General features: G+C 33.9%; 3 protein-coding genes and 1 non-coding gene across 4 annotated transcripts; 1 reads left to right on the top strand and 3 right to left on the bottom strand.

The window, feature by feature from the left end:
* Positions 1–376: 376 nt before the first annotated feature.
* On the bottom strand, positions 377–779 carry LOC116120441 (ribosomal protein S12, mitochondrial). Its single transcript, XM_031406390.1, has one exon. The coding sequence runs from the start codon at positions 752–754 to the stop codon at positions 377–379; it is 378 nt and encodes a 125-aa protein (XP_031262250.1). The 5' UTR covers positions 755–779.
* On the bottom strand, positions 776–1,917 carry LOC116120443 (NADH-ubiquinone oxidoreductase chain 3). The gene has a single exon (XM_031406391.1). It carries the CDS (start codon positions 1,157–1,159, stop codon positions 803–805), a length of 357 nt encoding a protein of 118 aa, XP_031262251.1. The 5' UTR covers positions 1,160–1,917; the 3' UTR covers positions 776–802.
* Positions 1,918–5,433: 3,516 nt separating this feature from the next.
* On the bottom strand, positions 5,434–5,506 carry TRNAK-UUU. The gene has a single exon. It is a non-coding gene; the product is annotated as a tRNA-Lys (tRNA).
* A 13,920-nt stretch (positions 5,507–19,426) lies between these two features.
* LOC116120444 (trihelix transcription factor GT-2-like) lies at positions 19,427–21,755 on the top strand. The gene is made up of 2 exons (XM_031406392.1): positions 19,427–19,781; positions 20,199–21,755. The coding sequence occupies exons 1-2, from the start codon at positions 19,765–19,767 to the stop codon at positions 21,688–21,690; spliced, it is 1,509 nt and encodes a 502-aa protein (XP_031262252.1). The 5' UTR covers positions 19,427–19,764; the 3' UTR covers positions 21,691–21,755.
* The last annotated feature ends 1,433 nt before the right edge of the window (positions 21,756–23,188 follow it).

Raw genomic sequence — 23,188 nt, 5'->3', positions numbered from 1 at the left:
TGGGAGCCACCTGGGTGAGACCCTTCTCTTTTTATTATTTCTTGTGGTATGCTGAATCACTTGTGAAGTGGACTTCACTTGACCGTGTCTGCTTCACTTCAACTTCACCCTAGACTCGTGTCGTGTAGTGTAGCAAGACTAAGTGGTCGAGTGAATTTATGAACGAGCAACTATTATAAGCAATAACTTTCTATTCTATTTTTAGATTCTTCCTCCACTCACCTCCACGAGCGAATGGAGTCTACTACACTCTTTCTTGGCTAGTGTAGTAGACTCCATTCTAGGTCATTCAAAAGGGCTCCGTATACTTTCTATTTTAGGGCGTAACATTGTCCTCGATTGACCGAGAAAAAAAAGTGCTAGAGGCATCTTCCATTCATATCGATTTTGGTTTTACTGCACCGTATTTTGATTTGCCTCTTCTTCGATCTGGGATTCCCTGCAAATCCTTGACACCTCGAATACAATGGGATTTCACACCTGGCGAATCTTTCACTCTACCTCCTCTTATTAAGACCATAGAATGTTCCTGCGAATTATGACCTTCGCCCGGAATGTGAGCAAATATATCATGTCGATTGCTCAACCGTACTTTGGCTATCTTACGTGGAGCTGAATTAGGTTTTTTCGGTGTTCTCGTTGAAACACGCGGGCGTACTCCTTGCTTCTGGGGACATTGATCCGAAGCTCGAGTACGGTCCGTGCGCCGTTTTTCTTCTCTACCATGACGAATCAATTGATTTAATGTAGGCATCGCTCTTTCCTTTGTCCTTCCCCCCTTTTTTTGCCCTATCACTAGTGATTACTCCCGATCCGAAGCACCCCTTTTCCATTCATAGAGAGACCCAATCGTCAAAATCAATAAAAAGGCCATCATGGACCAAAATCCAAACGGATCAATCTTGTTGGGAGGTACTGCCCAAGGAAAGAAAAAGGTGACTTCCGGATCAGGGATAATAAATAAAATTGAAACAAGATAAAATCGTATATCGAAACGACTTCTGGCATCACCGGAAGGATCGAAACCACATTCGTAGGCCGACAATTTTTCTGGATAGGTCGAACTATTAGAAGCAAATGGAAAAGGAAGACCGAGTGGGATCAAAGAAACTAGCGGACTGATCACTAAATAGATACAAATAGGTGCAAATTCTGACATCACCACAGCCCACTTGGTTCTCTCGCTCCTTGCTCGCGGAGCGGCATACCGGAAAAAAAAGAAAGAAGAAAATCCAGAGACAAAAAAATGAAAAAGAGAGAAGATTTCAAAATTACAGCAATAGGTCAGCCCTTTGAACAGCTCTAACTACCCGGGTATAGGGAACACTCTGCCGAGTTCCATGGATCGTCGACCACTTAGCAGATTTACGACAAGTCTTCCTTAGGCTTAGGCAACACAACCTGAAGATGAACCCTCTAAAGTGCTTCTTCGGAGTATCGTCAGGGAAATTCCTCGGATTCATAGTACGAAAGAATTGGATTGAGGTTTTTATTCCAAAACAAAATCAAAGCCATACTCATACTGGTTTTGATTCCTACTAATATCAAGGAATTGAGACCAAGGATGGCTGGCCTATATAGTTTATCGCCAATATATCAGGCAAGTGCCTACCCTTTTCTCGTCTAATGAAAAAAGGAATGGAGTTTGTCTGGGACCAAGCATGCCAAGATGCATTCGAAAGCATAAAAGAATACCTGACTAAGTTGCCGGTATTAGCGGCCCCTGTACCAGGACGACCATTTCTATTGTACATCCGCGCTCTTGACCACTCAACTCACTGGGGGCACTCTTGGCCCAAAAGTCTCTCTTATCTTATTCGACCAGAAAAGCCTGATTCTTCATTTCACCTATTTACTTTTTCCACTTAGCAGCTTCCATACTGCAAGAGGTCTTCCTTAAGAATGGCTTACCTTAGAATTGACTTCCGCGTGCTCCTTCCTAGGTCCTTTCCAAGATCTCAAACCCTTGGAATGAGGGCTCTTTCCCGAGTCCTTTCGGTGCGAAGGATCAAACCCTACGCCCACTGCCCTTGTTCCAAGATCTCATTTCATTCCCGTTAGGTTCTTATGTTCTGTAAGGTTAGAAGTCTTCGTCGCGGGTGAAACTTCTGACTGTTTGAGTTAGGTTTGGGGGGACGGTGCAGTTGCGGAACAACCTTAAGCACTTCGGAAGTCCTACACTTGCTGCTTCTCTTTTCGCTTCCGCTTCTTACTACTTAGATACTTTCAGCAGGTGGGGCAGCTGGCGGCAACATGGAATGCATGGTCAGCTAGTTCTTCAGGTGGGGCCGCTCTGGTTGATTGATGCGTGTTTCTTACAACATGCAAAATGTAGCAAGTATACTAGTCGCACTAAGTAATAAAGTGATGAGTGAGTATCGTTCCCACGAGGATAATGTTACTAAGTACCGATTTTTCTAGTTAAAGTCCTAATTGAAGCAACAATATATTGGATTGATGGACGATTAACAAACTAAAAACAAATGAAAAACCCAACAACTTAATTAATTAAACAATGCTAAAAAAATGCTAGGGTGTTGATTTCACTTAGATACGCTAACTCAAATCATAGAATCTATTACCCAAGTTCTAATTCCTTGATTGAAAATCGAATTCCCTAAGTTGTAAAACATACCTGTCAGCAACATTTCCTACTTATCCCTATTAAGCTTCCGCACCCAACAAAAATGAAGATTAATAGTTCAAAGTCTTTTAAGCTTTATGGAATTTATCTAGATCATAGATCGCTAAACCTATCTCTAGCGTTTACTAATCTACGGTATTTATCCTAAGAGGCACAATCACAAATCACTTCTCAGTCTCATTATGAACAACACACATTTGAATGGTGATCAAGCATCCAAAAGTCATTAAGCAAAGAGATAAACACTCAATCATGAAATTGAAACTCAAAGTAAATCAATCCATATAAATTTGAATCATTGTATCAAGATACATCAAACCCTAGCTAAACAACTCAGTCATCTCAAAAACGAAATAAAACAACAAAAACAAACTGAATCAAGATCATTCATTGAAAAGCAAGCAAAAGATGGAGAAATCTTCTCTAATTTGAAGCCCAAATCTTCAATAATCTTTTCTTCAGAGCTGCCTCCCAAATCACGAACCAAGACTACTTTCTCTTCCTTTTTGCTCTAATTTATACCTCTCTCACTTAAGGACGAAGCCCTAGCAAGCCAAAACGCGTCGTTTATTTTTTACATCTGATGCAGGGTTCACCGCGGTGAAGAATTTTGGGCCAAATTTGAGCATGATGGAGTCTGAATCTGGAAAAGGGTTAGAAATATTAATTGTAGCCCTTTCAATTATATTTCTGTTAGTTCAAGATCAACACCATCCGAGGTCTACAGATCAGTTGGTAGAAATACTGAAGCCGTCCAAAGACGTTTTTATTCAGTTCACAACGTACTTTTCACGACTTCAAGCCAAGTTTTCACCCTTTTAGTCAGAATTAGGAAAACCCAAAACATGAAAGTGTAGCTCTTATTCTTGCTTTCCAAAGATTCTAAATTCAGGTTATCTGAGTTTCCAAGCTCAAGTACTAATTTACGCTCAAAACTGTCATTTTGCTAAAAATCATCGTTTAGGCCTACAAAGACAATTAATAGAATTAGGTAGCAATATGGCCCAAATTGTATGAAAAGTATCCTAAATCCTATCAAAATTCAATGCAAAATATGTGTAAAATAGCTATCATTGATAGCTAGGTTCTGGTCTTGGAGCTCTTAGGTTAGGATTTCTCTTGACTTCCTCTAGTAGCTAGGTCTTTGTTTTTGTCATTCCTCGGCTAGCTAGTATGAGCTATCCTACTTGCGTCCTATCTTGTGTCCTAATTTTTATGTCGCATAATAGGAGCTCTTCTTCTTTAGATTGATCCCACGTAGTCATGCTTTAATAGGTAGCTAGCCTATCCCTTCCTATCTATTCTATCTAGGTAGCTCTAGCCTGAGTCTAGTTCCCTCCTTTCTAGCTTCTAGGATGTGGATGTTTAAGAATTCCTCTATTAGCTAGTTTTGAGTTGCTATCCTAGTAGGAATCTCTTCCTTAGAGTCTTTTGAATATGAATATGGGCGCATTCCTTCCTATCTTCTCTATCCTAGAGAGCGTCCTATCTTGTTCTGAAATGATTGTGTAACAGAATAGTCCGCTCGTCTCCTTTCAGCCTTTCTAGTAGCTAGCAACTCCTTGAATGCACTCCCGCAGAGTTGAAGGAATCTTAAACCCCGTCCCGGGCTTCCTAGGAATGGGCTAAGGTCTTCCCTTTCGAATATGAGCTAGTTAGTTTGTAGGGACTTCCTCTCCTCCTCCCCAGTCTGGTCCCCTTTTGTATCGGTATCAATGCGCAACGCTCATCTCTATCTGTATACGTTGTTTGATTCATTTCTCTTCCTTCTACGCTGAACGGAGTCCGAGCTCCTGCAAGAGCAAGAAAAGAAGGATGTCTCCTCTTCCTTCCTCTCTTCACTCTCCGATTTCGATCTGCACTCTTCTGGTACAAAGGCCTATGCTTCCACTTTCAGACAGTTTCAAAGGAAGAAGTCGAAAAGAAGGCACTCTCTGCTAACCTCCTGGCTTTCTGATTAACTGACTTGCTGCACTCTATCTAATATATTCGACTTCGCTTGCTTGCACATTATAGGCTGTCTTCCTTCCACTTCTCCGAGGGAAGGGACTACGGCTTTACCTTTGGGGAAGAACTCCGTGGGACCCCTCCTTCTAGGGCGCCTAGATAGTGAAAGGTTATTCCTTTGCAACGCTGGAAGCTAAGCAAAGTCACGAAGCTTGCTGACTACGCTCGAGCAGAGCTCAGGCCCGGAGGTGGTGGCTGAACTCGCCGCAGAGTTCAGGAGTGAGCAAGACTATCTTGCTGAATGCAATAAGAATTGGCTGCTTGCCGCAGTTGCGCATGCTGTGATCCGCCGCCGAAGTGCTCAAGGGATTCGTGCTTGGATGTCGAGATCAGGGGACTCTATCCAACGGCGAAATTTGTGGTGGAACAAACTATAAATATATATATTTTGATTTGATTTGCTTCGATACAAGAGATCGGCCCCGAAGCAAGGTATGGTGGGTGCCAGCAACTTTCACTTGTTAGGAGTAGTGGTTGAAAAGAGCTCTTTGTATAGGTTGGATTTTCTGGGCTTTGCTTTGATGCTTACCTTATAGGGAAGGAAGGTTTGATTGATAAAGGAGCTTTTAAGCCCTTTTGCTAGATTGTTGGTCCGCAGCCCCGCCCTATAGAATGAATAAGGAGAGGCCTATCGATGACCGAGCCACTGTTATACTACTCCTTACCGTACCCCCTTGTCACTTAAAGGGCGAAGTTGCTAAAGCGAGTCTAAAGGCCAGGCCAAAGAGTGATCTTTGAACGCTACTACGCATCCTTACAAATAGTATAGTGTAAGGTGGGTTTGGGTATAGCATGACTTGAACCCGCGACCATTAGGTTAAAAGCCCAATACTCTACCAACTGAGCTATACACCCAAAAAAAGATATAGTAGTAAATAAGGATTGGTGCAGAAAAGAAAAGAGGGTGGCCCTTCTTCTTCTCATCATATTAAAGGGGTGCGGCTCTGTGCTCGTACTGCAGAGCAAGCGAAGAAAACGTAAGGGCGCGCGTTAGCACTCTTGCAAGAAAACGGCCTAGCTAACGCGTCCCTTATTGAAAACTCAAGGATCTATATGAGAAAGATGCGCTCAAGCACCCAACCTATACAAGGGGCTTGGGCTCTAAAGCCGGCCTTACTCAACAAGCACCTTTATTAGTAAGGTTGCTTGTTTCCACTCATTGAAGATTCTATTTACAAAAGAAGGTCAATAAGGAATACTAAAGTAGCTCTCACTGACACCATCTACGAGAAGGTGAGGTCGTCTTTCTTTCCAACCACTATCCGGTTCACCTTAAAGACGGAGAAAGGAGGAGCAGTTATCTATGTAATTATGGTCTTTGTTGGCCGTAGTTCCGGTCGAGCACTCTCTTTTCTTTGTCTAATTCCGTCTTTCCAAACAAGACTGACTTCTGACCAACCCGCGAAGGGTTGTGAGGTTGGACCTATTACGAAGAATGAATCTATATCTTTGTACGGAAGTTGCTGGCCGACGGCCGCTCAACTGTTTGAGCGCAATGCAGTGGTGGTTGGTTCCGATTCGACAAGGGTAGAATGCCTAGTCGAAGGTCCAGTATAGTAGGTAGCAGGACTGACTTGACAGATTCATCCAATTGAACCCACACTCGAAGGAGGACCATAAGCTCGAGGCTCGACGAAAAAAAAGTATCAGCATTAAGAAACTTCTTGGGGTTAGCAGTGAAAGAAAGAGCCCGGCATTCATTTCTTCATTCATATTCATAGCTCAGTCTACTAAAAGAGGGACCAGCTTCATCGTGGTGATTAGAGGACATCTCTGATCGTTCACCTCTAATGTGACACGTTCCCTCCCAGTTATATGATCAACGGGATCAGTCAGCTAGAGAGCGGGGCTATTCTTCTTTCGGGTAGGCAAAGTCGTCCCCTCTATTAATCGAACCCTCAGTTCGAAGGTCTTCGTCAACATGTTACGAGGCTCCAGTCTTCGGCGGGTCACGATTACTTGACTTAGAATAGAAAGGCAAACATCTGGGCAAGGGAAAGCGCAGTGTGCCTGGTGTAAATGGCTTTCTTTTTTCATGATATACCAATCAGAATGGAGGGCCCCACCTACGTACATGATTGATAGAATCACTACTTAGGGATAGGGAGGGGGCGGTCAACTTGATGCGGGAGAGGCATGAGTGTAGTTCGATCTTGTGGTGTATTCATTTGTAGTGAGTAGGGCCTCTTTCTCGTTGATCAGTTCGCCTCCGCTCTATTGAAAGGTCTCCATTTCTAACGGCGGTTTTGTTTTGTCAACGAACGCGTCTCGGGCCGTGTGACTAACCTAACCCTTAAGGGGGCTTTGTTATAATTGAGTGCCCTGCTTTAGTGTAATTGACAAGGGGGCCAAGCTAAATTTGGTAATACCCAAAACAAACAAATAAAAAGAGATCGGGGTCGATAGTTGGCAAGGAGCTTGATCCCATGGAAAAAAAGGGATAGCTGCATTTGAACTTGAATTCTGGAAATAATTCGGCACCCAACATTAATCTGGATTAGTTGACTGCACTCACCTAATTATATCATATCAGAAAATATCTTCTAATAATATAAAATATAGAAAAATTAACTTTGATAAATGTATTATATCATACATATGTTCAATTTTTACCTACTCAGAACGTAGAATAATTGTAAATTTTAATTTCTGTGTATGCATGATTGTGGTCTAATTGTTCCCATACTCCAATAACAAAACACAAAGGTGAAGAGATCTCCATTTCCACTATATATAATGTTTACGATATTTGAGTGAGGCAAGATAAAATTAATATTTATACACACACTAAAGAGTGTCTGACATGGGACAAACATGTGAACCAAACACTTTACAGATACTTGCTCTTTATCTTTTAGGCGTTGAAATGGGTAAAAGATACCACAACAGTCTCTTCAATCATGCAACTTCTTTCCTTCTTTACTTCCTCCCTTCTACTTTTTTCAGTTTTGTAACTTATTCTTTCAAAAGTGTTTTACAAAAACACTTCCAAGTGTGTTTCTTATGCATTTTAAATCCACTTTACAAAAATATACCGACATCGATCATGTGCTTGCTTCTCTACAAAACACAATAATTAATCCTTTTAATCAAGACTTAAAATGAGGCGAAATAGTCAAAGCAGTGAAGCCACTTATCATTGTTAGTGCTCCATTAATTTCTCCAAAAACTTTAAACATGCTTTGTTGGAGATCGAGAAGAACCTAAATCAGTTAAAGAATCCTATGATCCAAATATAAACACACTAATTGAAGTCTGAATAATGGGAAATAAACTATTTCTTACGCATTCTTATATATATATATAGTGGCCTATAGGGTCATTATCTTGAACACAACAATGAAACATTTAAAAAGCTTTTTTGTTTTGACATGTAATGGAGAAGAACCCTAATAACTAATTGGTTATTATGTTTAATATCTATCCATATACAGTTAGCTTACGAAAGTTCTACTCCTGCTGACGTTATCTTTCTCTCAAAAGATGGAGGAGTGATGTTCAAATTAACTGTGTTGAGCGGACTTTTCAACGATCAAATTTGTGCCACCTGTTCATACATCACGTCAAAATCTAACAGCTATGCTCGCCCCATGTGTCATCCCCACAACAAATGACTTCACCAGAAAGATTATCAGTATTAAGCATGAGTGTTCAATTTTATGCATGAGACGCCTGACTCAGATCCAAATTACGAGAGATTATGCGTATAATCCACCCTATAACAACAGCTTTCAACCACTGTTAGCTGGTGTATGAAAAGGAGAAACCACCTCCGTTTTGGGGGATCAACCATTCACACAAAAATAGAAAACCCACTTAGAGAGAGTTGATCCTTGTTTTTACGTTTTTTTTCTCTGTAATCAGTTTATGTGTAGGCAAACATAAAGCAATAACATAATAGTGGACGTTGACTTGTTCTTAACTCGTCAAATCACTTTAAAAATTGTTTTATCCTTTAATTATCTAATTTTTAATTTGTTCTTAGCTTGTTATTAACCATGCACACATCTTGTCCAATCTTATCAATGTCGATTGGACATCTCTAATTGTTGCGTTTTTGCATATCAACAGTTTGATTAAAAAAAAAAAACTATTTAATATAAAATTTCTCAAGAACATACATCTACACTTTATGAAATAAGATATGAAAAGGCATACACCAAGATGATTATACGATGCAACAAATGCGGGCGTATATGAAAACGCTTGTTGATAAGTTACGATGAAGGAGATAAGGAACATGATTTTATAGACCATGTGCTCTTCATGTTCACATTTATTAACTGTTCTTGGATAGCAATAGCAACCCACTGTGATTTGCACTATTCTGAAATTGTTACATTATCTACAGGAAAAAATAAAAACCACTAGTTTGACACAGTGGACATTGTCCTAGCTGTAATTATGTGATATGGATACCTTAAGTCTCAATCATATTACTGTATAATAAGGCATAATTAAGAACATAATCGATTTCACGAGACAAAGGTACCTGTCTATGTATGCTACATGAAATTAAATATGGTACATGTCTATATCTAATCTTCTAGTATCACATCAGCTCATTGACGTGGTGCTTCTAATGTGTTCTAAAATTATCCCACTTTCACATGTTAATAATATCGTAATATGAATAATCCTTGTAATAGAGAGTGGAATGTCTCTATCCAACTTGTTAGTTAGTGTTTGATTATTAAGAAAATAATTAATATTTGCATTTAATTAATTAATTATGTATGATGGTTATCAAATTCAATTACGCCTTGATGTTATTTAGACTCTTTAATGGTTATCAATTTTTTATCATTGAACAACTACTGAGTAGTCTGATAGTAAAAGAGCAAGAGAAAGATTTAATATGGTCTATTAAATTCGAGTTCCTTGAGGATAAAAGAACAAGAGGAGGATCAAACATGATCTTTCGAGTTTGAGTTTCTACGATTGCTAATAGAGGTAGTCATTTGAGCTCTTACTTGACTGATAATTTCAGGATCCCGAAAGATTAGTTGAAATACGAGTAAGCTGACCCAGACATTCTCAGTCATAAAAAAAAAATTATGATCATTGGGGGTGACGAAATACACACACACACACACACACACATATATATATAATCCTGTTAATAAATTAAGTGGAAGCTAATCATAATCATGTAATGATATATATGTTATCCTTAAAATGTTATCCTTAAAGTGTATATGAAACTAATTATTGAAATAGGAGAAGCAATAATTCAATATTTAATTGGCCAGAAACAATGCACGCATGCCATAACAAAAATCTAGAATTCAAAGCGAAACTTATTTATTGCTTTTATTATATGATAGTTAGTGGATACTATAGAGCTTCATTAGCAAAACTAAACTTGTATTCTTGTTTAATCCACTTTTTTATTTATTTGTTTAAAATATTTAATTTAACCATGTATAATTTTTTTTCTTTAGGGTTCTCGTAATATTATTGTATCCCTAAATTTTGTATCAACTATCTCTCGTGTTCATTGAAGAACATTGTGTTTTATCGATCTCCCATTTTATTGTGAAATATATATATATATACAACAAAAGGTTTTTAATGCTTTTATTTATTTATTTATTAAGAATATTTCAATTTCAATAATGCTTCTGTGGAGAACATCAGAGAATCGTGCACATGGGCAATTGGCAAAAACAATTGAGGGATATTGAAATTGCATGTACCTCTAAAATTAGGTTTGTCCTGTGGAATTTGCTTATGTAAAGATGATGACGGATTGGAGACAAAGCATATGGCCTGTTTTAATTTTTAATTTACTTGGTTTTTAAATATTGAAGTATTAAATTGTTATGGATTTGGAATTCATATAGAATTTACTTATTCTATATCAACTATTATTTTGCTCATGCGCGGATGGTCCCATAAAAGAATTTTTAAAAAATAAAATAAAATTGAGCTTGAGGTCTTGGTATAGAGAAGAAAAATATAACACTTAGGTATTTATTTAAATAATATTCACAACAAAAAAGGAAATTTTATATAAATTAAAAATTATCACATATTTAATTTGGAACCTGAGATTTTGAAAGTTGTTCATCTAATGAAGAATAAAAAGATGTGATTTGAGAAGTAATTTAATAATAAATGAGGTACTTTCCAAAATAAATTGGGGCTTCTGTAGTCGGAAAGTGGGCCAATTTCAAGTGGATTGGCCCAACTGCAGTTTCCTTGGGGTGTACGATTATTGGATTAGACTTTGTGGGCCAAAAATTCTCAAAGCATATTTGTGGTGCATTTAAATGTGGGAGGGGAGTAAATGGTTTTACTCTATATTATCATAATTTTTTTATATTTTATTTTTTGAAATAATACCATGTATCTTGATATGATTTAATGATGTCACATTTCTTTATTTATAAGAAAATAATTTCTTATTTTATTCAAATTTTTCTCCCATTCTTACAAGAGATTAATTTTAGGGTTAAATTTTAGAATGAAAACGCATAATGTTTTATAAATGTGGTTTTTCTTATTGGTCGTGTTTACACACACAAAGACACAGATATATATTAAGAAATTGGTATTGGCGTAAAATAGAAGATCTATAAAAGGTAATATTTAGAGAATTTTGATCCAATAAGAATGTACTATATATATGATGGTATCTTGACAACACATTTTCCATTACAGCAAAAGATTCTAATTAGTTCTCTAATTATGTGATTTTAAAAGTTAATTAAAAATAATACTACAACATCTAATACAAAATCAGACTACGATTCTGTTGTAACAATTTATCAATAAGATTATAATATTAACAGGATCAATACACGCAAACTTAAGTTCAAGTCTTTTGGTTCAATTTGCGTGTAACAGCATAGATACAATTTAAATAAATAAATAAAAAGAAACAATTCCGCCAATTAATCCCATGATCCTGAATTTATGAAGTCCATAATTTGACATTTTCCTGAGTTTATTTTCAGATCTTGAAGAATATGGTAGATCACATATGGTTTATGACCCTTTTTTTTTTTCCTATCTTGAAGGTTAATGGGATCCACGATTCAGAATTTCGCCAGCCAAGATTAATATAAAGTAATTGGGATTGTAGTTTAATGTTACTCACGATCAAAATTCATATATAGTTAATTAACAAATGATCTTGAAATCTTAGATGCATTGACCTCCTAACAAAAATTTTAAGAATTTGAATTTAACTCGAAGCCATATTTTATTTGGTGCTTTTTGTACTTTCAAAAACATTTTAAACTATACCCTTACTTGGGGTGTTTTTTTTTTTTTTTTTTTTTATAAATATTTGCAAGAGTTGTTTAATATTTGTAGAGAGATTTTTGAAGTTTTTAGTTTTTTTTTTTTTAATTTAAAAGGGTATTTAATCGTTCGGAAAATAGCTACTTTTCAAACTTGATTGAATGATAGTTTTCAATAAAATGGTCTTAAATAAAAAGTTACTTCCTCTTATATTATATATATATACAGTAAAACCTCTCTATAGTCATAATAGTGGGATTAATTAATTTTATTACTATAAGAAGGTTATAACTTAATAGAGGTATAATAACAAAAATTTCTTTATAATTCATGTTTTAGTAATACAGTATTAGGATTTCAATTAATGTTTTAATACTATTAAGATTTTAATTCAGTGCTTCAGTTGCCTACTTTTGAAACGGATAGAAGATCATGTTTTGAAACCAACAAAGATAAGTGTCCTTGATGGAATTGTAAATGCAGTTGTTGCATTATCAAATTGATGTGAAGCCACGAATCATTGTCAAATGTTTTAATCATTATAAAATTATGCAACAAATTGATGTGAAGCCACATATTATTGTCAAATGTTTTAATCATTACAAAATTATGCAGCAAATTGATGTGATGTCACATACTATTATGAATTGTTTTAATCATTATCAAATTAGGATCCCCCATGTCGATAACTTGCAAGTTACAAATGAAGTGGATGAGGAGAATCAAAGAGTAATTGTAAAATTTAGTGATCAGATTCGACAACTTCATTATACTAATCGAATGGATATTAATGTCTTTCTCAATCATCCAAATGAGCAATAAGTTATATATGTTTTAACTAAAGAAGAAATCATTACTACAATTAGACAAGAAGATAAAAGAAATAATCATGAGGATGGTAGTACGAAAATACAAAAAGTTTTGTGCCAAGAAGTTCTAAACATACTTGAGAAACTAGAAATATTTAGTTTCAACAAGAAAATGCTCATGCTAGCGAGTAATCTACCCACAAGTTAAAAAATGTAGTAACAACTCTAAAGCATAAATCATTATCTCAAACAACTTTAGATAAATATTTTATTTCATATTAAAAATTTAATGTAACATAGCATATTTTTTTTATAATATACAGATAATTATTACTATGTGGAGACAACTTTTCTTAAGACGGGAATTAAAAAAATTATAATTTATTATAATATAGAGTTTATTCTTATTTATAGTTATCCTAAATTTGAAATTAAATTTTTTATAATTATATAAAATTTATTCTTATATAGAGTATCACTATAGGGAGGTTTTACTGTAAAAGAGGGAAAGTAAATCGAAGGAGTTGTAATGAAGTAGTTTTAAATGCAGATACTCGTTGTTCTGCATGTGATTCGTTCAATTTTCTTTTTAAAGGTTAGAGACGGCCCGATGTGATTCATCACATATACAGCCTGCTTGTGTATAAATATTTATGAATTGTCTTTTCAAGTCTCCATTTTCATTAATATTGCTCAGGAATTGTTTTGCATGTGTTCATGTCTTTCTGATTTTTTTTTACTGCTTTTTTAGATTATAATTAATAATGATAATTATGATTAATTTGCATGCAGTTCTTCGTATTTAATTAATTAATACTTAATTTCATGCATGTTATGCATTTTTGCCTTATTTGGTTGTATAGATGAGTTGTGTAAGTTTGTGTGTACGTATAAATTAATTACTGGTTTTTTTTAATTATCAAAATTATTTACTATTCATTTCACTAAAATTGGAATAATAACCATAAATATATATCATAAACTTAACATTAAAAATTATAGTGGAAATTCTATTTTAAATATTTATCAGTGAAAATAGGTAAATAATAATAATAAAAAAAATGAAATTATATAGGTAGTTTCTAATTGATGAATATATGAGCAGAACCCCCTAGTTAAATTTTTTTAATAAATTTATAGATGAAAGTTAGATAAACTTAAATTATTAGTTTTAATAATTTCGGATAAAAATTTGAAAAATTATATCCTAATTGGTGAATTAGCTTCCTCTCTCTCTCTCTCTCTCTCTCTCTATATATATATATATATATAATTTATTTATTTTGTTTTTTTATAATCGAGAGTATCCGACCAATTTATGCGTACCTCAACTAGACCTTAAAACTACCGATAGGATAAAAGTTTAAGTAGCCACTCTTATTAGCAAACGAGCTTCCTATCTTTTACCCTTACATTCATGTAGATTAATTAAAAAATACAACAAATCCCAAAAAACTTCAAAAATTTGTCATCCAGTTCTAAAAAAATGAAACTCATTATAAATTAATATATCTATTTTTTCAAAAGTCTCTTCTTTAAAATGAATATGTATGTATGTATGTATGTATAACGTAGAATTTAAAAATTATTCCTCCATATAATTTGTTATATATGAACAATTCTTGTAATTTACTCTTAATTAACTTTACACTCAAGTTTCCCAATAGCTTTAACTTGCAAGTAATATTTTCGTAAACGTCAATTATGCAGGTATGTGGGATTAAATAAATAGAAATAACTTTTTGTTAATTTTCTTTTTCATTATACAGGTAGTTTTGTATATATTTTGACGATTAATCAGGTGAGCAGGCAAGATTAACGTGATTAACGTTGCCTTACAAAATTCTTAATGGCTTTTTGTGTCGGTGGAAATTGAAATTGAGATCAAAATTTAGACACATAGTGAATTTGCATTGGCAAAGGGAGAAATTAAAGTCAAAATGGTAAAATTAATAGTACAAGTTATATAATTGCTAATTTAATTGTTGATGAGTCACAATCAAGAGATTACCTTCACGAAATAAACAATTATTATCGTCTTTTTAATCTCACTATAATATTTTTTTAGTTCAATTAAGTGGGATACCAAAAGATTTGCTAATTAAGCAATCCTTATTAAGAATTGTACTGTATTTTCAGTCATACAAATATTTGCAAAATACTACCCTTGAAAGAAACATTTTAAACGATTTTGTAGTAATAATAAATCCTAAACTCTTTTTAAATCTAATATTTTATTACAAATACATTGTATTGAACCAAATTATAACTCCATTAATTGACTTTCAGGGATTTTATATATAGTTCGATAGTTACCTATCCCTAGTTCACCTCGTTCGTTGTGAGAACCTTTTTCATGTGGTACTTGCTTTGATCTTCTATAAAGTCATACAACAGTTTATCTCGAATTATTTTGTACATAATAAGAGTCCTCTTCTGTGATATATATCTACTATAATTTAGCACAAATATTAGATTGTAGCATTTCAAATTACTTTATTATAAACAATAACCTTCTTCGTAATGTACCTATTTTGATTCAATTGTTATGCATGCATGTATAAAATTTTACACTTAAAAAGTGTACAAACAATGAAGATATATTCAAGACTTTATATATTTAAGAATTAATTAAATTTTTTTTTTTTTTGTTTAACTTTAGGCACAAAAAAGTTTTTCTCACACATCTTAAAAACATGGTGTTATAAAATAAATAATGGTAATGGCAACAGCTTTTGGGAATGAATTTTCTTTTCCAAGTGTGAAGAAAAGTAGTTTATATTATCAGGGAAAGAAAATAATAAATGAATTCAAAGAGAAGAGAAAAAGAAAAGAAAGGTATATAATGCTTAGGTAATGCCAGGTTATTTAAAGGGTTAATCCACATGGATGGCACATGGGCTTCATGTTATATACATTAACACTTTTGTCTACATGTAACCTTTCTGTAATCTGCGCCATCTCACCAGCCTGTCCTTCACCATTTTCTGTTTAACATATTCCACTCATTTTTCATTTTCACATTTCCTAATTTCTCAAAATATAGAATTTTGAAAATACACAAACTATTCATCCTAAACCTATTTTCAAGATTCTTTAAATGATTATCTTTTAAAATTACTATATTATAAAAGAGACTAAAAATAATGTTTTAATCGAAACTGTCTCATCTCATATCACCTAATAAATAAGTCTGAATTTGGTATATGAGAAAAGTCCAAAAACAAACCCGTGTGAACATAATTTTTACTTGATTAAATTGGAGATATGATAGAAACGATCCTATCACATTATTAATTAACGTATCTTATACATTATATTAAAAAGATTGAAGATTAACAAGATTTTATCATTAAATAATGTTATGATCATATATATTAATATTTAAATGAAAGAAGAATTTATCAAGCAAAAACATGCTAATAACATGTGATTTTTTTTTTTTTTTTTTTTTTAATGGTCGGAGGTGTGCATGCCAGTTTAAGCGCACCTCAACTAATCATTCGAAACCCTGAAACTACCGGCTGTATAAGAGCTCTAATGACTATCTCTATAAGCAACCGAGGAGAGACTTAAACTCAAGACCTGAGTAATACATCCAAAAGTCCCTATCAAACCGTTCGACCACCTAGAGGTAATTTAATACGTGATTCTTTTGTTCCACTTGAGGTTTTTTTTTTTTTTTTTAATCAAACGATATTTCGTTTAGAAGGGAAAATAAATATATAAATGAACAACCAACCATCGATCTTATTCACCACCATGTGTGTTTGTTTATGAAATTAAGAAAGAGTTAAGTTGGTGACATAGTGGGCAAGCAATTACACATAACATCTAAATTCTCAAATCCAAGTTAAAGAAAGAGAAATAAAATTCTCGCCAGCAAAGCATCCACACAAAACAAAACCATTAATCTATCGATCGACATAAAACAAACCATTAAAAAATGTGCCTCTTTTGCAAGACAAAAAACAACAGAAAAGTAAACCTGGCTATTTAGCTAAGTTATTTAGTGTAACATATTATACATAAAGAAAATGTGACTACTCTCTTCTTTCTTTTCATCATCAATTACATTACGTATTCTTCTCCTTCATTCATTTCCTTTCTGGCCGTAACACCTCTGTCCCCTTCCCATTCTCTTTCTCTCTCTCTTTCTTTTACCTACTTTCACATTTTTTCCCTTCGCTCTTATACCCTTTTTTTTTTTAAATTTTACGGAGACCCCATGTACGTTTCAACTAATATAGTGTATAGTGATTAGTCTCATTTATTGTATTTGATTATATAAATTGCATAACTTTGGAGTCGAGTGAGTATTATTGTATTATGGTTATATAAAATGTATTATTTTACGGTCGAGTGAATATTGAGTAAGTGATTAGTCTCATTTGTTGTACCCTAGTCGATTTATTACTTTTTGTAAGCTTTTGAATTTCAAATTGTGTTGACAATATGGTCCCATTTTATTGGACTAAATTGCTCTATCTCATCCAATAATTGAGTCATTAAATTGATGAATTACCATTCAACTCCGCTAACAAAATGAGACTTTTCTTAGTCTTTATAATTAAATTTGACAAACATTTCAATTACTTTCAAGAACCCTGTAGGGTCATGCCCAACAGGGAAATTATTAATATCAATTTGAAAACATGTTCCATCGTTCTTTAATTTAATGTAAGCTTGTAATATCAAAACTTACCCAAAATTCTCATATATTCAATTAATTATTTGAATAATAAAAAAATAACTCAAACTTTTGGTTACCTGTTACATTAATTAATTAATTAAACTTAACATCCAACAACTTAATACAATAATAATATGGTCCAAAAATTTGAAATAATTCACGAATCATGATATATAAAAATAATAAGAGTAACATGATGTTTATCTCAACGAAATTTCAATACCATTTATTACGGTAGGTCACAACCTAACTAAATTGGTCACTACTTACTTCATATCATAAATGGCTTGGCCTAATAACATGACCTATATCTAACTAGTTTAATTCAATTTCAACATTCTATATACACCACTTACAGCATCCATTCAATTTCACGATAAGTTATTTATTTATTATAAAAATTTAATATATAGTTTGATTGCAAGATTTGTCTAGCTTTGATTGATAGTTGACATATCCTGGTTGTTCCGTTTCGACCATGTGGCTACACGATTATCACGGCCGCTTTACCATTTAATTTAGCATCAATTCAATCACACATTTCATTATTGATTATTGTTGATTAAACACTTCCCATTAGGAAAATTTCATTTACCATAACTATCTTTTAGTGGTCGAGTAGTCTGATATAAACTTTTAGGTATATTACTAAAAAAGTTATGAGTTTGAGTCTCTGTTCAGTTATTAATAGGGATAGTTACTTGAGTTTTTACTCGACCAATAGTTCTAAGATCCCGGAGGTTTAGTTGAGGTGCGCATAAATTAATTCATTAAAAAAAAAAAAGAGGTTTCATTGACCCTTTTGTTTGAGATTTTAGCTCAAACGAAAAAGGGATATTCTTCCAAATTAAACATTTATCTTAAAACTATGGACTTTGCTTTATTATAAACTTCTTCAAACAGAGTTTTCAATTGGATTCCTTGTATGTTTTAATGATTTCGATATTCATATTAGACAAAAATAGTTAAGATAGATAAGTTTGATATAAGATTTATTTATTTATTTTTAAAATAAGGAATAAAAAAAATCTTATGAAATTGTGTTTTGAACAAATGAGTCGAAACAATTTTTTTGGATATAATCCTAAAAAACTAGAATCTGAAAACATTTTTTGAATATTATATTATAGATATTTTTCAAATTATAAAAATTTTAAGATATAGTATTTTAGATTTTAAAAATGATTTTTTGCATCACAGATAAAATAGAACCTTATTTAAAAGTACTTATGACTTTAATTTAACTCTTTTAACTGGTAAATAAGATCAATCTAACAAGTTTTAAGTTGAAACCATATATTAACAAAAATAAAAATAAAAGTTTACACAATAATGTTAACGTGGACAATGATGAAGGGCATTTTGGGAAATATAACTAAACAAGATAATCTTTGTTACGGAATAAACTTTTAGACTGTAATAGTGGAGATGATGTAATAAAGAAGGAGTGTTCAGTTAAGTAATAATAAATAATTAGGTCAATGGGATACATGTTAGGGGTAATTCAGTAAAATCACAAGCTTACCCACGGCCACTGAAATCCAAAACGCCCCGAAAAGCAAAGCTGACCTACAGGGCCCAACTTATTATCCCCATCGTCGCTATCTGCACTGTTCCCTCCCTCCCCTCCCCCTTCATCATAATTTTTTCATTACATTATTATCATTTTCTTAATTATAAAAATTTATTTCAAAAAATATTATATTTCTCCTCCTCTCTCCATCTTTCTTTCTGCTTTCTTTCACTTTGTTACTGATGATTTTAAATATAAAAACAGAACCCCAGGAGCCTTAGTTGTACTTTTTTTTTTCAAGAAATATTAATGTATATAAAAAAACTGAAGATTCGCAGCTTATTATTAAAAAAAAAAATCTGTTTTCTTGTTTTTGTTTTCTTGCTTTTTAATTGTGTTTTGAGATTGACAGGAGATCGATCCCACAAGAAATGACTCAATAAATAATTAAAAAAAAAACACTCCCATCTTCATAAAACAAACCCTTCAAGGAATTCACCATCTTAATATTGTGATATTACTTTTTTTTTTTTTTTTTTTTGGAGCTGCTATAGCTGCTAGCTGTATTGCTAGAAGTCTCCTATATGCTATGCTAGCTGCAGAAGACTCATCAGCCGTGCTCGGGACCTCCTCCGGGGCGACGTGCTGCCCCCACGCGGCCGCAATTGGAGCTCATGAAACAGCTGGTGTTGCTGGTGCTGGTTTTGATGCTGGTCAAATTCTGGTGGCGAAGAAGATACAGGCGACCGAGTTTTGGCGGAAACCGTGGCCGAACAAAACTTTGGCTCTTTTGAAGATACGTTCTGATATGGATCAGTGTTTCGTGACTCCAGTCTAAAGGTCCATTATGGGAGAAGTTTCAAGGTGAGATTAATTACTTTTAATATATGCTTAATTTAAATTTGCAGCTGAATTTCTTTCGTTTCGATATTCAGATTATTGAGTGAACATGTTTATATTCATGCATGATGCATGGAGATCTGTTAATCAGTTTCTTCCATCAATTTCTCTTTTCCCCCCAAGTTTCTTAAATTCTAAGTATCTGATAATTTGAGTTATATGATCTAGGTTTTTTTTTTTTTTTTTTTTGTTTTTTTTTAATTTCACAGTTTTATTATTTTTGATTCATTTTATTAGTTACCTTTTTACTCTTAGAATTCGAATATTTTGATGTGTTTAAAAAATTTTTACGTGTCGAAATGGTTTGAAACTTTGTTGCATAGTCGAATTTTCGATGGGATAAAAACAGAAATAGAGCTGTGTTTGAACTGTTGTTGTCAGGAAACTAGCAGAGCTTGGGTATCATCGAAGCGCCAAGAAATGCAAAGAAAAATTTGAGAACGTCTACAAGTATCACAAGAGAACCAAAGATGGCCGAACGGGTAAACCAGAGGGCAAACATTACAAATTCTTCGATCAATTAGAAGCTCTTGATCACCATCATCAGCATCATCACTTTCAGTCGTTTACTCCACCATCCTCATTACCAAAACCTCAAACAACAATTCCATTCCAAACTGTAATTACTTCTCCTGCAACTATAATGCCTTGGAGTACTACTCCAACAAACCCTATTGCTCAAAACACTACTCAACATGTCACAACAACGCCTGCAACAACGAATAACCCTGCAATGATTTCGGCAACGCCTCCAACGCATGCTTTCAATTCGTTTCTGAGTAGTTTTCCCAATATTTCATCCAATCTTTTCTCGAGTTCGACCTCGTCTTCGACAGCGTCGGACGAGGAATATTCGGAAGGGGTGCGGGGGAATAATAACAAGAGGAAGCGGAAGTGGAAGGAGTTCTTCAAGAGGTTAACGAAACAGGTGATCAAGAAGCAGGAGGAGTTGCAAGATAAGTTCTTGGAAACAATTGAGAGACGTGAACACGAAAGATTGGTTCGTGAAGAAGCTTGGAGAATTCAAGAAATGACACGAATTAACAGGGAGCATGAGATTCTAATCCAAGAACGATCCACGGCCGCGGCTAAAGACGCTGCGGTCATTGCATTCTTGCAGAAGATCTCAGGACAACAGCCCCAGATAAATTTGATCCAATCACGAGAAAATAATCTACCACAACCGCCTGCTGCGCCGCCACTAGAGCTAGCGGTTCGTCCACAACAACAACAAGCTCCGCATCTGCCGCCGCCTACGACGACTATGATTAATTTGGATACTACTACAACTGCGAAACCTGTTAATGGGAATAGTGGTGGTGTTATATCAATGTCCAGCTCATCGAGATGGCCAAAAGCTGAAGTTCAAGCTCTTATTAAATTCCGGACGGATCTTGCTAATAAGTATCAAGAGAACGGACCGAAAGGGCCGTTGTGGGAGGAGATCTCGGCAGCAATGCGGAGCGTAGGGTACAATCGGAGCGCGAAGAGATGCAAAGAGAAGTGGGAGAACATTAATAAGTATTTCAAGAAAGTGAAAGAGAGCAACAAGAAGAGGCCGGAGGATTCAAAGACATGTCCATACTTCACCCAGCTGGACGCTTTGTACAAAGAGAAGATGATGAAACCGGTGAATAATCCGATGGTGCCATTGATGGTTCAGCCGGAGCAACAATGGCCGTTGATGCCAGAAGACGAAGATCATCACAATGCGGATCAGATGCAAGAAGATGAGGAAGGGGAAGATGTGGACACTGAAGACGACGAATTCGAAGGTCGTGGTGGCGGCGGCGCTGGCGATGGTGGTGGTGGTTACGAGATAGTAGCAAACAAAGCTGCAGTTGCTGCTTCTTCAATGGGAAGTGGTGAGTGAAGAGAGAAGTCAAAAACTTGAATGTGAAAATTGTCAAGAATCGATCAAAATCTTTACATTACGGTGAGAAAAAAAAAAAAAAAAACTAAAGAATGTGGTAATTTAATTAATTATTTACAAGTTCTGAAATCAAAATTTTAATTTCAGCATGCATGAATTGGAATAGAGATCATACACGCGGTGGGTTTGTAGTTAAATATTATTCATAGTAGTGGGATTATTATTATAATTATAATTATTTTTTTATATAGTTGATTAATTATTATTTGCTCATGAACCGAATAATTTTTTTTTTTTTTTTTTTAAAAAAGAGATTTATGTTTGTATGTGTGATTGGTCGTAAATGGGAGAAATGGTTTGTATCGTTTGTTTTTGAGTGAATTGAGAATAATTTTTTAAATTTGAAAGAAAAAAATAAGTGAAAACCAGACTGTCAGCAACATGAAATTGGGAGCAACACTATTTTATCAATTCACATATGAAGGCAATAATAAAATGAAGAATAATGGACCTACCAAAAAGAATCTTCTAAGTTATCTTGAAAATAATGTATGAAATTATTAATGTATCACTTGTGTTGACTCCCTACAATCCACTTATCTTTTTTATTCATATAATTCTTCTTCTTCATCATCATTCAACAAAAAAGTTTAACTTACTTACTCTCTCTTCATATACTTCCAATTTTTCCTTCTCTACCTCTGCATTTTCCCAAAGATTTTCTATCCTTTTTTCGTACAAATTTTCTTTACTTTTATCACATATCACTCCATCTTTTTTTTTATATAACTTAAAAATTTATTAGTTTCTATTGTAACATGAGAAACATAGATTATAAGTACAAAGATTTTAGTTCGCTAACAAATGTATATACGTTTAGTTAGACTTAGGTATGAATCTCATTTATTAACGGTTGAAATTTCAGGTATTTGATGTTACAAAAAGCTATGTCAACTGTAAGACAAATTACAGATTTCGTTAATCGGAAGAACTATCCAAAAGAAGTCGTAAATGATTTTGATTGGACGGTTTGTAATATTTTTTATACATTTTTTAAAGTTTTTTACGATTTCACTAATACATTAAGTGGTATTTATTATCCTACTACTAATTTAGCGTTAGATAATTTACTTCAAATTTGTAAAACTTTTGCTAGACATAAAGATAATCTAGGCTTACGTTCAATTGTTTCAGATATGGAAGTAAATTACTAAAAATATTGGTTATATATTTCATTCTTATATGGATTAAGTCTTATTGTATATATTGATTAGTTATCATTGTTTGACATTGAAAATAATAAATTGAGTCAAATTGGAGACATAAACGAACAAAGCTTCATCTTTTAGGGTATGTTACCGTCGATTAGCAAAGCTATTCGTTTTAACCCTTTCTAAGAATTCTTTTTACATGTATACATAGTAAGTTTTACATGTTTGAAAGGGGAGAAGTCTCATAAATCCAAAATCTAACCCAAAATTCAAAAAATATTTGTATA

This window comes from Pistacia vera, unplaced genomic scaffold, assembly GCF_008641045.1.
Source record: "Pistacia vera cultivar Batoury unplaced genomic scaffold, PisVer_v2 Contig933, whole genome shotgun sequence".
Taxonomy (NCBI): Eukaryota; Viridiplantae; Streptophyta; class Magnoliopsida; order Sapindales; family Anacardiaceae; genus Pistacia; species Pistacia vera.
The sequence above is the reverse complement of the archived record's forward strand: the minus strand, read 5'-3'. Positions and strand labels throughout refer to the sequence as shown.

Bases quoted from the DNA above. Each gene is read 5' to 3' on its own strand.
- LOC116120441 (XM_031406390.1), bottom strand. From the start codon at position 754: ATGCCTACATTAAATCAATTGATTCGTCATGGTAGAGAAGAAAAACGG.
- LOC116120443 (XM_031406391.1), bottom strand. From the start codon at position 1,159: ATGTCAGAATTTGCACCTATTTGTATCTATTTAGTGATCAGTCCGCTA.